The following is a 12,584-nucleotide window of genomic DNA, read 5'->3' on the forward strand; positions in this document are numbered from 1 at the left end:
AGAGGGGTGCACTCTCCTCAAAAAGCCTATCACATCTCCTCTCATGTATTACTTGTAATACTGAAGACTTACATTGTATGAATCGAACATGCACAAAGTGCTGCTATGATGAAATCAAGCTTGCGGCTTATAACCCAGACGAGCGAGCCAGATGGGAACACTGGACGAAGGAAGACGTGGTGGTTGGGAACAAAACATATAAAAACTGGGTAAAGAAAACAGAAAATGGTACAGTGTCAAAACTTGTTGAGGAATTCAACAGAGAGTTGGACGCCATTGCCATCCATCATTTCAACTGGCTTCACCAGGCCCAGAAATTCAGGCAACTGAAAGACAACCTGAGAGAACGAAATAGTTCTACATGTTGACTTCTCTGAAAATTATGCCTGTAAATTGAACACAGAGATTCAAGCATTTCATTTTGGAGGAAATCGACAACAGGCATCCATCCACACAGTAGTGGCTTACACATCAACAGGTTCACAATCGTATGCCACAATCTCTGACTCTCTCAGCCATAATGAACGGGCTGCGTGGGCCCATATCAAACCTGTAATGCAGGAAATGATGCAAAACTCGGTCCAAAAGATTGACACGCTCCATATGTTAAATGACGGTCCAGTCACACAGTATCTAAATAGGGCAAACTGTTTCCTCCTCAGCAGTGTACCCTATACCTGGGGGCTCAAGCAAATCACTTGGAATTACTCAGAGAGAGCCCACGGTAAGGGTGCACCTGATGGAGTTGGTGGAGCTGTGAAACGGATGGCGGACAACCATGTCCATGGGGGGAAAGACTTACAAAATCCGAAGGACTTGTATGAATTTCTGATCAACAGAGAAGTCGAGAACATCCGATTCAAATGGATTGATGAAAGTGACATTAATGTCTTCAAATAAATGTTGCCACCATCAGTTCCAAAAGTCCCAGGGCTTCTTAAAACACACCAGATACTTTCTTTCTGTCCAGGAGAGATTTACTACAGGGATCTCAGCTGCTTCTGCCAATACCCAGAGATGTGTGAATGCTTCAAACCAACTAAGATGAGGATGGACGATTCTTCGAATGCAAATTCTGATCACCTGCAGCCAGACAGCATCCAGGAGACCTATGCTGAGAGTCCCAGTACTGATGTGGAGAAGAATTAAGAGTACACTGTGGGAAAGTTTGTCATAGTTAGCTATGACAACAAACTATTTGTTGGTCAGATCACCAAGCTACTTCTTGACAACATTGAAATCAACTGCATGGTTCAGCATGGAAAGAGAAATGTATTCAAGTGGCCTAATAAGCCAGACTGCATTTTCTACCACAGAGAACAAATCGCCAGTGTCATCTCCGAGCCAGAGCCCAACCAGCGTGCTGCACAGCTCACCAAATATGACTGGTTACTATTCAATGAGATCTGAAAGAATGTAGAAACATGATGCGAGTCCCAAGCACCAAAAGCTATACAGTATAAGCTAGTGGACATTGTTTCACCACTCGAGTCAAACTACAGATGTGACTGAATTTTACTTAACAATGAATGTGTTTATCTTTTCTGAATGTTTTTATTAGGGCCGGGACTTTAACGCGTTAATTAAGATTAATTAATTACACAAAAATTAACGCGTTAAAAAAATCAACGCATTTTAATCGCACTTATTTTTGCACCGCGGAACGTTTCTCACTGGATGAGTTTCAGGCGTACCGATTATACTGGAGCACCAACTAACGTTCATGACTTCAGACAACAACAAACCACGGTGAACAACAGTGGGAAATGTTGTTTTAAAAAACGGACGGATGGAAGCGTTGATAAGAGCACGGTTGTGTGCAAATTATGCAAAAAGGAATTCGCATATCACCGCAGCACATCAAGCCTCAAGTATCACCTCAATGCAAAAACATATAGCAGCTAGCGTGGAAGCTAGCGTGGACGTTAGCCTCTTTTATCGCGTTCACACCAAAAAGAGCCGGTACTAAAATTAGTTCATGAGAACCTTTTTACCCCCACGAAAGTCCCTGCTAGTACGGCTCTCTTGTGAGAAAATAGCTATATTTCTGATTGGCTGGGCGGATTGCAAACCACGCCCCGTAAAACTCCCAAAAAGTTTGGTTAAGCCGCCATTTTATTATCCTCGCATTAGCATTATTAGCATTAGCCCAGCGCAGAAACGCAGAGAGACTAACTTATGGCAACACAAAATAAAACATGGGAGCGGTGGAGATGAGGAGGTGTCGGCGTTCTGGCGATTTACTCGGAAGGCTGCTGGGACTCCCAGCAGCTTCTACTGAAGCCAGTCCCCAACTCCGGGGACTTCCGGCCGGGGACTTTGGGCGGCAGTATACGCCGTGAAGTGGTTTGCGGCCTGCCAGTAAACCCAAAGCAGAAGAAGAAGAAGTGACGTCAGCGGCTTAATTTGTTCTCATGAACTAAGTTCTCATGAACCTTTGTGGGAAAAGTACTGCGGTGTGAATGCGCCTAATGGTATACTAAAATCCATGTGAAAAAAATTGCTTCTCACTGTTCTTAGGTCAAATATTTATATGCGATTAAAAATGCGATTAATTTCGATTAATTAATTACAAAGCCTCTAATTAATTAGATTAATTTTTTTAATCGAGTCCCGGCGCTAGTTTTTATTAATTAGTTTTATCAATTGTTCAATGAATTTTACTGAAAAATGAAATTGCTTATCTCTACTGAATGTTTCATGAATGAACATTAATGAGTTTTATGGATGAATTGTTTAATGAATTGTTTTGAATATGTTTCAAGCTATCCATTGTTATTCACATTTCCGTTTATGTCCATGTTATGATGTGACATGATGTTATGATGGCTATTAGCCAATACACATTTTTAAATTGCACTGTTGGTTCTGATGTTCAGAATATAACCTTAGAGAGTAGAGATGAAATAATAGAGATTTTGTACAAAACTTGGCATATTTTGTAATGGTGTCCATCGGTGTGACAGAATGTCCTGTGGTGCGACAAAAAGAAAAGTAAAGAAAATAGGCATTTTGGTTCTCAAATGCCTGAGAAAAGTGTTGAATAGAAGAAGAGTAATAGCATCACTATGGATATGTAAAGATAGTTTTTAGTTCAATCAGGTTTCATACTTATTATAATGAAAATAACCCAAACTTTTATGAAAAGTCCCTATGTGTAGATCATTTAGTAGGGCAATAACATGATTATAAATTTAAATTGATTACTATGGTTGTAGGGGCATATTTAAAACAAGTTGATAATGGTTGAGCATATATTTATTCTCTGTCTGACAATCTCTGAATTCAATATTATCATTAAACATAATGTCACACCAGGAGACAATTATTAGGACTTCTGCACAGAAAAGTTCATATTATATCAAATAATTAAGGAAATAGATTGGGTCTCACAAAGTTTTGAGTTATTCACGTATTAAGTCATTCAGTGATATGTAATTTGAGTAACATTTCAGAAAAAAATATAATTTTACTTTTGCTTTCAGTCCACGTCAACTACCCGGGTACAACGGAGCTGATCCAGATTTGCGTCCGATATGACATCAAATCGGAAATGTGGACCCACGGCCCTATCAGAAAGTTGCTATCAGAAACAATGCCCGACTGTTTTGGACGTAATATGGTCGGTGTTTACATTAGCATCGCTAACACTCAGAGCTAACATGTACTGGAGAGCATGTGTGTGAAGAAGCAGGAAATAAAAAGGAACTCACCTTGTGGTATAACCGGCAAGAGAGAAAGCCTTTGAGCTCCATACTGTTTCAGAAATAATCCTTGATAATCCATGATATGGCGTTTCATCACCGCAGTATTTAGTTTAGACAGTAGCTGCCGGGTCCCGCATGAGCTCAGCCCCCTCCTTTCTTATTTTTAACAATCTTTTAATTTTTTAAAGCTTTATACCCAAAATCAACACTTTTGAAACAGGAAGTGAAACAGAGGGATATGAGGCATGGCTAGAATGGGTGATCTGTTTGGTATTTTGAGCAAAACACTTCATAGACATGTTTTTTATATATCTGAGACCTATGCTATTGTCTAACAATAGCATGATATGTCCACTTTAACTTGTTTTTTGCGGTTGAGAGACACAAAGTGCACCATACCTGTAAGAATGGTGGGATTTATGGAGAATTCATTATAATGCATTTCCATACATCATCAGTGGCTTTGTTGAAGGTTGTTATCAGTGATGGCCAATCCAATGAGCACCTTTAAAAATAAGTAGTATGATACCCCTACAGCTTTTGATTCACTGAGGACAAACTAAATACATTCAAAATATATAGTATCTTTAAGACAACGACCAATTCAATAGTTTACACAACAATAACAGACGGATTAAATGGAGTGGGCAACTTCATTCCAGTTTGAGGTTACTCCATTCTTTTTCCAACGGCTCCCTCTCATACAGATAAGCCCATAATAATACTATATTTAGAAACACACTAATGGTTGTCTCAGAGCAAATTGAAATTCAGTTAGAGCCAATGAAACCCCAATTATCCCCCGGGCATGACAAAAACAAATCTATAAAAAAAAAGCACGGAAGGTTAATACGTGAGAATCTGCTGGCAGTGTGGGATATTAAATTCCCTCTATCTATAAGTCATTTAATTTTCTTGTTTAACCTAACTGGTGCAGTGACTTTTGCGATGTGTTGTGCCACTACCTCTTGGTTTCCGTTGTGAGCCTATGCATGCATTTACTGACTGACATGGAGACGTCTTCATTTAAAGGGAGATGCACTTTTTTGTAACCTGTAACTTAACGGTATGGATAAACGTGCAAAGTTTTTAAAACACAAACATACCTCATTGTAATGGCACTTATATGAGCCCTATTTGGGAAAGTAAACATACGTCTCATAGCTGCTGTCAGCAGACATGGCCGTGCTGTTGTGTGGATTATGATTCACGTCTATTTGCTCTTTCACAGCTAAATTCAGGCACTAGCTAAAGCCCAGCTGGGTGGAATAGGTTAACACAGTTTTTTACAGATCTGCTAATCCTAACAACTTCACACGTGGCACTGCACACCCTCCAGTCCTCGTCAACGGGCAAGCCAAGCATGAAATAAATCAGTCCAAGGGTTGGCAAGAAAATACAAACACACACAAACACTCAGACTTCTGTCTTAATGCTACGACTTTTCATTTGTATTGTCTACTCTTGGTGGGGGAGACGTGCTTCTCTTAACAGTCTTATGCATTGACATGAACAATTGTTACTTATTTGTTGTGGCTTATACATTCAGTTATTAGTACAATTTATCTTCCAGTACCTCAACACTCAAGCAAGAAATTAACCAGTTTTCGTGTGATATGAAAGAAACCCTGAATTAGTGGAGTATGGTAATGTTTGCTACTATCCTTACTGTCACGTCTCTAGGCTTCTTGCTTGAATGCAAGTCTCCTGGGACTGTAGTGCGTTGAGGAAGAATGAACCCAACAGATGAAAACCTCAGGCTACAAATGTAAGTTCATTACTATTCTGATACACGCAGTTCTTCTGTTCAACCCCTCACTTCAACTTATACTTTTCCATGTCTCTCCCTTCAGCATGCTGTTGCATTCATTGATGGACCGTCTCATAATGAGAGACGGTCTCATAATGAGACGGTCCATCTCACGTATAATTCCTTAGTATCAATAATTCAATGTCTTTCAACCTTGGCCTGATTCACATATCATTCTCATTTATAGCAGCAACAGCCAGCTGTTCTAATAAAGTCTGTTTAACTTGCTGTACTCTACATTTGCAGCACAAAACAGCAGACCATTCTTTTATAAACAGGTGAAGAAATGAGTTCCATATCCAGCAAACTAAAGACCATGGTATTGTTGACTCACTATTGCCTCTAAAGGAACAACAAACAAAAATGTGTATGGTCAGGACAAGAGGAAGTATCACTTATTTTTCTGTAAAAGAAAGGAACCTTTGCATTACATTACTGGGAAATAAATCCCGTATTTTCTTCCAAAATGCTTAACTTTTACTTCCTTGTTCCTCCCAGTCTTGTGTTTAAGTAGCAAATCGTACTTACCGGATTCATACAATGTTTTTTCTCTCCATACAATTACATCTTTCTCGATGATAGACTGCAAACTAAGTACCATGAGGATTTCTCAAGTCCACTCTGACTAACAGGAAGTGATCAGAGAGGGGTATATGTTAGCACTGAACCCAAAGCAGAAAGATATTAACACTCTATATTTAAGTACGTGATTAAATATTGCAAGTGATATCGTCATCACAATGAACAGCTTTATCCCATATTGCATGTTTTTCTTATATCATGTAGCCCTACAAGGCAGCTGTCACGGCTGGAGGGCAAGGTACACAGGACCCAAATGCAGAATATTGTTTGAAATCCAAAATACTTTTATTGCGGAACTAGGCCAGGCAACAAAGTCAAATAAGGCAAGGCAAAACATAAAAATCCCTCAGAACAAAATCCTTCCAACAACATCAATAATCTCACAACGACAGACAGAAAAACCAGAACTTAAATGCACACAAGACTAATCACACAAACAAGACACAGGTGAGGAGGGAGGAGAAAACACAGGGACACCAGGTGAACACAATCAGGTAATCAGGTAGGAGGGAACACACAGACAGGAAGCAACAGGCAAGACAGGGGGGGGAACACTTTTCAAAAATAAAAACAGGAAACCAAAGACAGATCTAGACAAGACAAAACACAACACAGACAGATCGTGACAGCAGCAGTGTTTATGTGGGACATAAGGTGCTGCTGTGATGGCGTTACAGACTCACATTGAGACATGAATCATATCGATAATTCACTTCCACTTCTTCAACCATCCCCTTATACTAGTCATCATTATAATCTCCACTCTAGCTCCATCTGATTGACACAACATCTCCTGTAATGGATTACTTCACCACTACAGAACAGCTTTAAGAGCAGCAAAATTACATCTGCTCATGATCACGATTCCATTAAGTTTGGAAGTCAAAACGTCAGTTTTAGTGTTATCGATTAGAGGTGGCATGAATCAGAGAGATAAAGAGAAAGTATAAATGGTTTTGGGAAGGTTACAGTATTTCGCTCCGTCACCATTTGGTAATGAAGTTTCTAAAATAATGGTTTTGTTACAGTCAAAGTCTGAGTTCGGATAATAATACAAAAATGCATTTGCCTTGAAGTCAGAATTACGGGCAACCCTAAAATCCTAATATTTTAGATATAATTACAATAAGGTGATTATTTTTTATATCTTTGTCTACTAAAACTACCTGCTAGAAAGACAGTGACGTTACATCATCAGGGCTCAGATGGTGCTGCAATGGCCCTTTGTATCTTGTTATTCACTTTACCAGAAGTTACCCACAGCCAATCAGCGCGTCATAGCAATTTTGACGTTCCTGACAAGCCCAGAAGGAAGTGCCACAAACCGCAGTTCATCCAATGGCAGACAGGAGATGGATGCAGAAAGGAGCAATTTCCATAGACCCCCATGTTCAAATACCCAACTTTACAGCAGAAATACACATGTTTCTAGCCTGGATCCAATAAAACTTATTCTGGATATAGTTAGATTCCACCTTCATGACAATGGATTAGGGCAGAGGTGCCCAGTACGTCGACCGCGGTCGACCGGTTGACGGGGGGGCAATGCTGGTAGATCGCGAGTCATTCATAAAAAAAAAAAATCCAGCTCCGTTAAAATAGACAAAACAGGTTTTGATCCCGCCTCCCTGACGAGATGGGTCTGGATCATGGTCTGGATGCAGACCGCAGCAAGAAGGCGGATCCTATAGGGGCGGATCCTATAGGGGGCGTTTCCTAACTTTTTTTATCCAATAGAATAATGACACTCAGCAGAAATACATACTGTCGGTGGCAGTAATGCAATTTAAGGGATTCTAGCTGCTTTTATAAATCCTCGCAGAAGAAGTCATTCGTTCTTTCAAGATGGCCGAACAACAAGTTGAAACAGCGGTTTGATTGATTGATTGATTGATTGAAAAGTTTATTAACAGCTTGTATATTGGGTACAGTACAGTACAGCTCAAAACATACAATTGTTAAGGGGATGCAGACCAGAGAAAGACTTTCGTCTTGTTTACATCAGGGTCCCCCATTTCCAATTCATCATGTCATTTAAGACATATAAGACATATTTGACATACAGATGGCTTATTTACAATTTACATGCAGGTGGTTTTTTACATACAGATTGCTTATTTACAATTTTCATTTTAGATTTCGTTCTAATACATCCTAACCGGACATTTAAGACATACCAAGTCTACAGATATACAGTTAGTAACAGAGTCTAAAATGCGAGTATATACATAGATGGGGGGGGGGGGGAAGCTGTCCATTGAACGACAGGTTGAGATTTGTACCATTACCGGGGCCAGTTTTGCAATGCTCTCCCCCGAAGGTGCTCTTTAAGAGAGGTTTTGAAGGTAAGTATAGTTTTACTTTCCTTTACAGTTGTGGGAAGAGCGTTCCACCTTGATGTGGCATAATTGCGAAACGTGTATTCCCGGTAATAGTATTTTCCAGAGATGCATGTTTATATTTATTGTAATGTCATTTTTCTTAACACACAATTGTCTCGTTATCAAAGTACAACATCGACTGTCCAACCTCGTTAAGCGTTAATAAAGTAAATAATAGTTGTATGTGGTAAAAATGTTTGTGGTATTAAATGCTAACTTAGCATGATGCTATAAACACGTTGGCCTATAGTCCCGTTTGCAACCAGGCCTACTCTACTGTTGTAATAACGTTAAGCTTAGATAGGTCAATAGATTATCAGGCTCGGTAACAATACTGATTTGTGTTACCAAAGCTGATCATCTAATTGACCTAAGGTTAGCGTATGCTGTGATGCTAACCAGCACTTAGCATGATGCTAGTGTACTGTTGTGTACTGTTGTATTATCTTGGAAATATAAGTAGGCCTGCCCTACATACTGTAACTTAATCAAATAATATGGTATGGATTTGGATAGACAACATGGCTAGCTTGGTTGGTTGAATTGAGTAATAAGATGTGCGGTACTGATTAAGGTTGTAACTGTAACAGTTTTGTAACTACTAGTTGTAATGAACCAGACGAGAGACGGACGCATCCTTTCAGTAAATGTCGGCTGCTAATCAATATGTAAAAATAACACTTCGGATGTGTCTTCTATAATTATGTAACATTAGTTATGGCATCATCAGAAATGTGGTAAAGTAATATGATTTGAGAAGAGTCACTGGTCATCTAACACATGCTTAATAGCTCACCTAACACTATTAAAGACAGGTTAAAGAATGTAACATAATAAAAACTTCCTAATATCGACGGCCACTAGTTATATTATACAAATTATGTGACCCCTTGAGCTGCATAAACTAATAAGCAATCCAATTAAAATATAAATATCAAAGCTCATTCAAAAACGTTCCTGTCATTTATGTGATATGAATGGTTACTGTTGAAAGTGCAAATAAAAACAGTTTGAATAGTAAACAATTCCTAATTTTCTTCCAGATTCACCCAACTGTTTACAAGGGGGATGCCCTTATAACACCCCTTTGTGAAGGCACTAATAAATACAAGTGCAAATTCTGCAGCAAGGTGGGGGACTATGGCCATATTGCGGCACATCTGCAGACCCATAGGAGAACGGCTGTTAAACATGGAGGTATTTCTTAATCTAAATAAATATTGCAGATCTTCCAAAATGTACAAATAGTTGACTAATTTTAGTTAGTCTAACCAATTAACTATTACTAACTAATATTATTCTAACGTGAATTTGAATACAATTTACATTTTTATATTCCCTTAAGAATTAAGTCATTTGTAAACTGGATTTCTCTTTGTAGGATTCGCAATGTACAGGTGCAATGGGGTGTGTTGCAAATCGCCACATTTCCACTGCTGCTACTGTGGGGAGTTCAGAACCCAGCCCACTATTATGAATCATGTTCAGAAGTGCGCAGTGGCAGCCTGCAGTGTTGGATCGCTTCGCCAGAGTAAGTGATGCATATGAACACACCAGAAGCAGTGGCCATAACCTTATTCCCCCTAAACACAACTTAAACAAAACATGGGAAAAATGTATTATACAACTATACTGCTATAATGTAATCTATCCACTGTCTCCCCACCAGCCGCCACTGTCTCCTCCTCAGCCTCCACGGTGGCCTCCTCAGCCTACCCTGTCACCTCTGCAGCCTCCCAAATTGCCACAGCATCTGTAGCCTCCACTCCACTCCAAGCCATCAGTCGCAGCAAAGTAGTCCAGTCAAGGGCCAAAAGGACAACATGCCCTTTGTGTAAAACTGAATTATATATGAAAAACCTCAAGACCCACATGGATCGACGTCACTCATCATCTGTTCCTGATATTACTTCTAATCACCATCTTCCATCCCAATGCTTAGACCTCAAAAAGGGCATTTTTGCTGTTGGAAGAACATTTTCTGGGCTGTGAAACCCCATTCATGTACAGAAGTTCACCTGGGGAAACAGCCACCAAGTTGTTTGTGAGCTTGAAAATTGCAAGCAGGCATCAGAATTTTCCAGAAGAAGTAACTTATTAGGGTTTGAGTGTATTCATGTTAGGTCTCTGATATACTGTCCTACTTCATCCACACCAGACGTCACACTGAAGGAGGAAGTTCTGTCAGATATGGTTGGGAAGAAATGGATTTCTGACAACACAAAAAGAATGTGTCTAGTCAGAAAGGAGAAAGCTGAGTCTGAAAACAGCCCACTGAGTAAAGTGGTGACATTTTGCAGTGGCGCATCAAGAGTTTATGTGTCAGTACTTGAAACATGCACCTCATATTATTCGCGGTTAGGGAGAGTGTCTGTATGTTATGACATAAAAAGAAATGCTTGGCAGTGTCCATGCTCAAAGCCAAAGAATTCCTGTGCTCATAAGTCCATAGCAAAATGGCACTTGAATCAGACCCGACCTGAACTCTTCCTAAAGGTCCGAAGTACAGACAGTGATGTGTTTGAGACCTTTGTTGAATCTGATCCTGAAGGCCACAGTACTGAGGACATTCTCTATCCACCTGAGGGAGCCGCTTTGACATCACTTGTTCTTTACTTGTTGGACCACAAGAAATTACCAGCTGTTCTGTCAACGGATGCATGTTCACCGCAGAACATGGAGACACTGCCAAAGCGCCTCATACCTCTTGAGAACGTTTGCACTGTTTGCCCAGGAAAAATTCGTCTGTCGGATCCTATGCCGATAACTCATAAAGCCAACATAGTGACATTCACTGGCATAGTAAAGGGTATGTTTAGTTTATGAATATATTAGTGATACTTCCGCTGGCCATCCATATGCTACAGTAAATGTTATTTTGTTAAGTATAGCAGTCATTCACTATTCATTTATATGCTGTATATTGTCTTTTTTACACACACGCACTATCGTATACACACACAGATATATAGACATCTGTAAATCCCATCACTAATACTTTCTTGTATTTTCTCAGATGTGTCCACGTACTGTAAAAGGTGTGGGCTTTGTGGACATTTCTACCGATATCAAGAATGGACAAATGTTTGTTTAATAAAGACTTTCCTCTTTGTATGTACTGTATATATTTTTTAATTAATCTTACCACCAGACACAACATGAACAAATGAATGATACACATCAGGACAGTAACTTCAACTTCAGTATTATAGGTGTACAGAAACCTCTACTCATGTTGTTAAATGATATACAGCAATATCTTCCATACAATGTAGTTGATTGATTTGAATAATAATTACTACCACTGCACAAACAGTGAAAAATGATATGCCTACAATTTATGAATTTGTCTTCTCTGTGGGTTGTATACTCTTCATTCTTTATGCAAATTAATTATAATTATTATTTTTCAAAGTTCGTTTGATTCATTTAAAAACAGAGAGCGTCATATACCTTTAAGAAATACGTGGGGGGCGGGGTTCATAACCCTTTAGGAAACGCCCCCTATAGGATCCGCCTCCTTGCTGCGGTCTGACTAGTGATGGGAATTCCGGCTCTTCTTGGTGAGCCGGATCATTTGGCTCGGCTCACCAAGAAGAGCCGGCTCTTTCGGCTCCCAAACGGCTCTTCAGTTTACCACTTATTATACCTTTTAATTAAATCAAATGTAGCCCTGTTTTGACTAATGATTTATATGTGTACACATATATCAATTAAATTAATCAATACATCCTTTGTACTGAAGTATTCAAAAGTAAAAATTACATGTTTAATATAAATGATTTGCTGTGGCCAATTGTTTTCATTGCATTTACAGACACGTGCAACTCTCTGATACCACCCAATGAATGCATTGACTTGCTTGTAGAACCACGCTACACAAAACAGATAGCAACACCTATAAAACTATTTTAAAAAAGGGGCTACTGTATCGACCTATATAAAGTATATAAATATTTGTTTTCTTCTTCAAAATACCAAAAAGATCCTGCATTTTAGCCATGCCTCATTTCGCTCTATTTGCTCTTTCCAGAGCTGTTTTTGCAGAGGGCTGATTCTGTGAGCTGCAGCTGACCACGCCCCCCTGCAGGAGAGGGGAGCGTG

At 39.4% G+C, this 12,584-nt stretch overlaps 1 protein-coding gene across 2 annotated transcripts; it reads left to right on the forward strand.

Annotated features, from left to right (window-relative positions):
• The first annotated feature begins 7,887 nt into the window (after positions 1-7,887).
• On the forward strand, positions 7,888-11,594 carry LOC117536643. 2 transcript variants are annotated; one of them, XM_034201592.1, is made up of 5 exons: positions 7,888-7,971; positions 9,524-9,677; positions 9,862-10,011; positions 10,150-10,161; positions 10,204-11,594. In XM_034201592.1, exons 1-5 carry the CDS (start codon positions 7,945-7,947, stop codon positions 10,470-10,472), a joined length of 612 nt encoding a protein of 203 aa, XP_034057483.1. In that variant the 5' UTR covers positions 7,888-7,944; the 3' UTR covers positions 10,473-11,594. The 2 variants fall into 2 exon arrangements, with proteins under 2 accessions (XP_034057483.1, XP_034057474.1); XM_034201583.1 differs by having other exon boundaries at positions 10,150-11,594.
• Positions 11,595-12,584: the final 990 nt, after the last annotated feature.

The sequence above is a fragment of the Gymnodraco acuticeps genome, unplaced genomic scaffold, assembly GCF_902827175.1.
Source record: "Gymnodraco acuticeps unplaced genomic scaffold, fGymAcu1.1, whole genome shotgun sequence".
Taxonomy (NCBI): Eukaryota; Metazoa; Chordata; class Actinopteri; order Perciformes; family Bathydraconidae; genus Gymnodraco; species Gymnodraco acuticeps.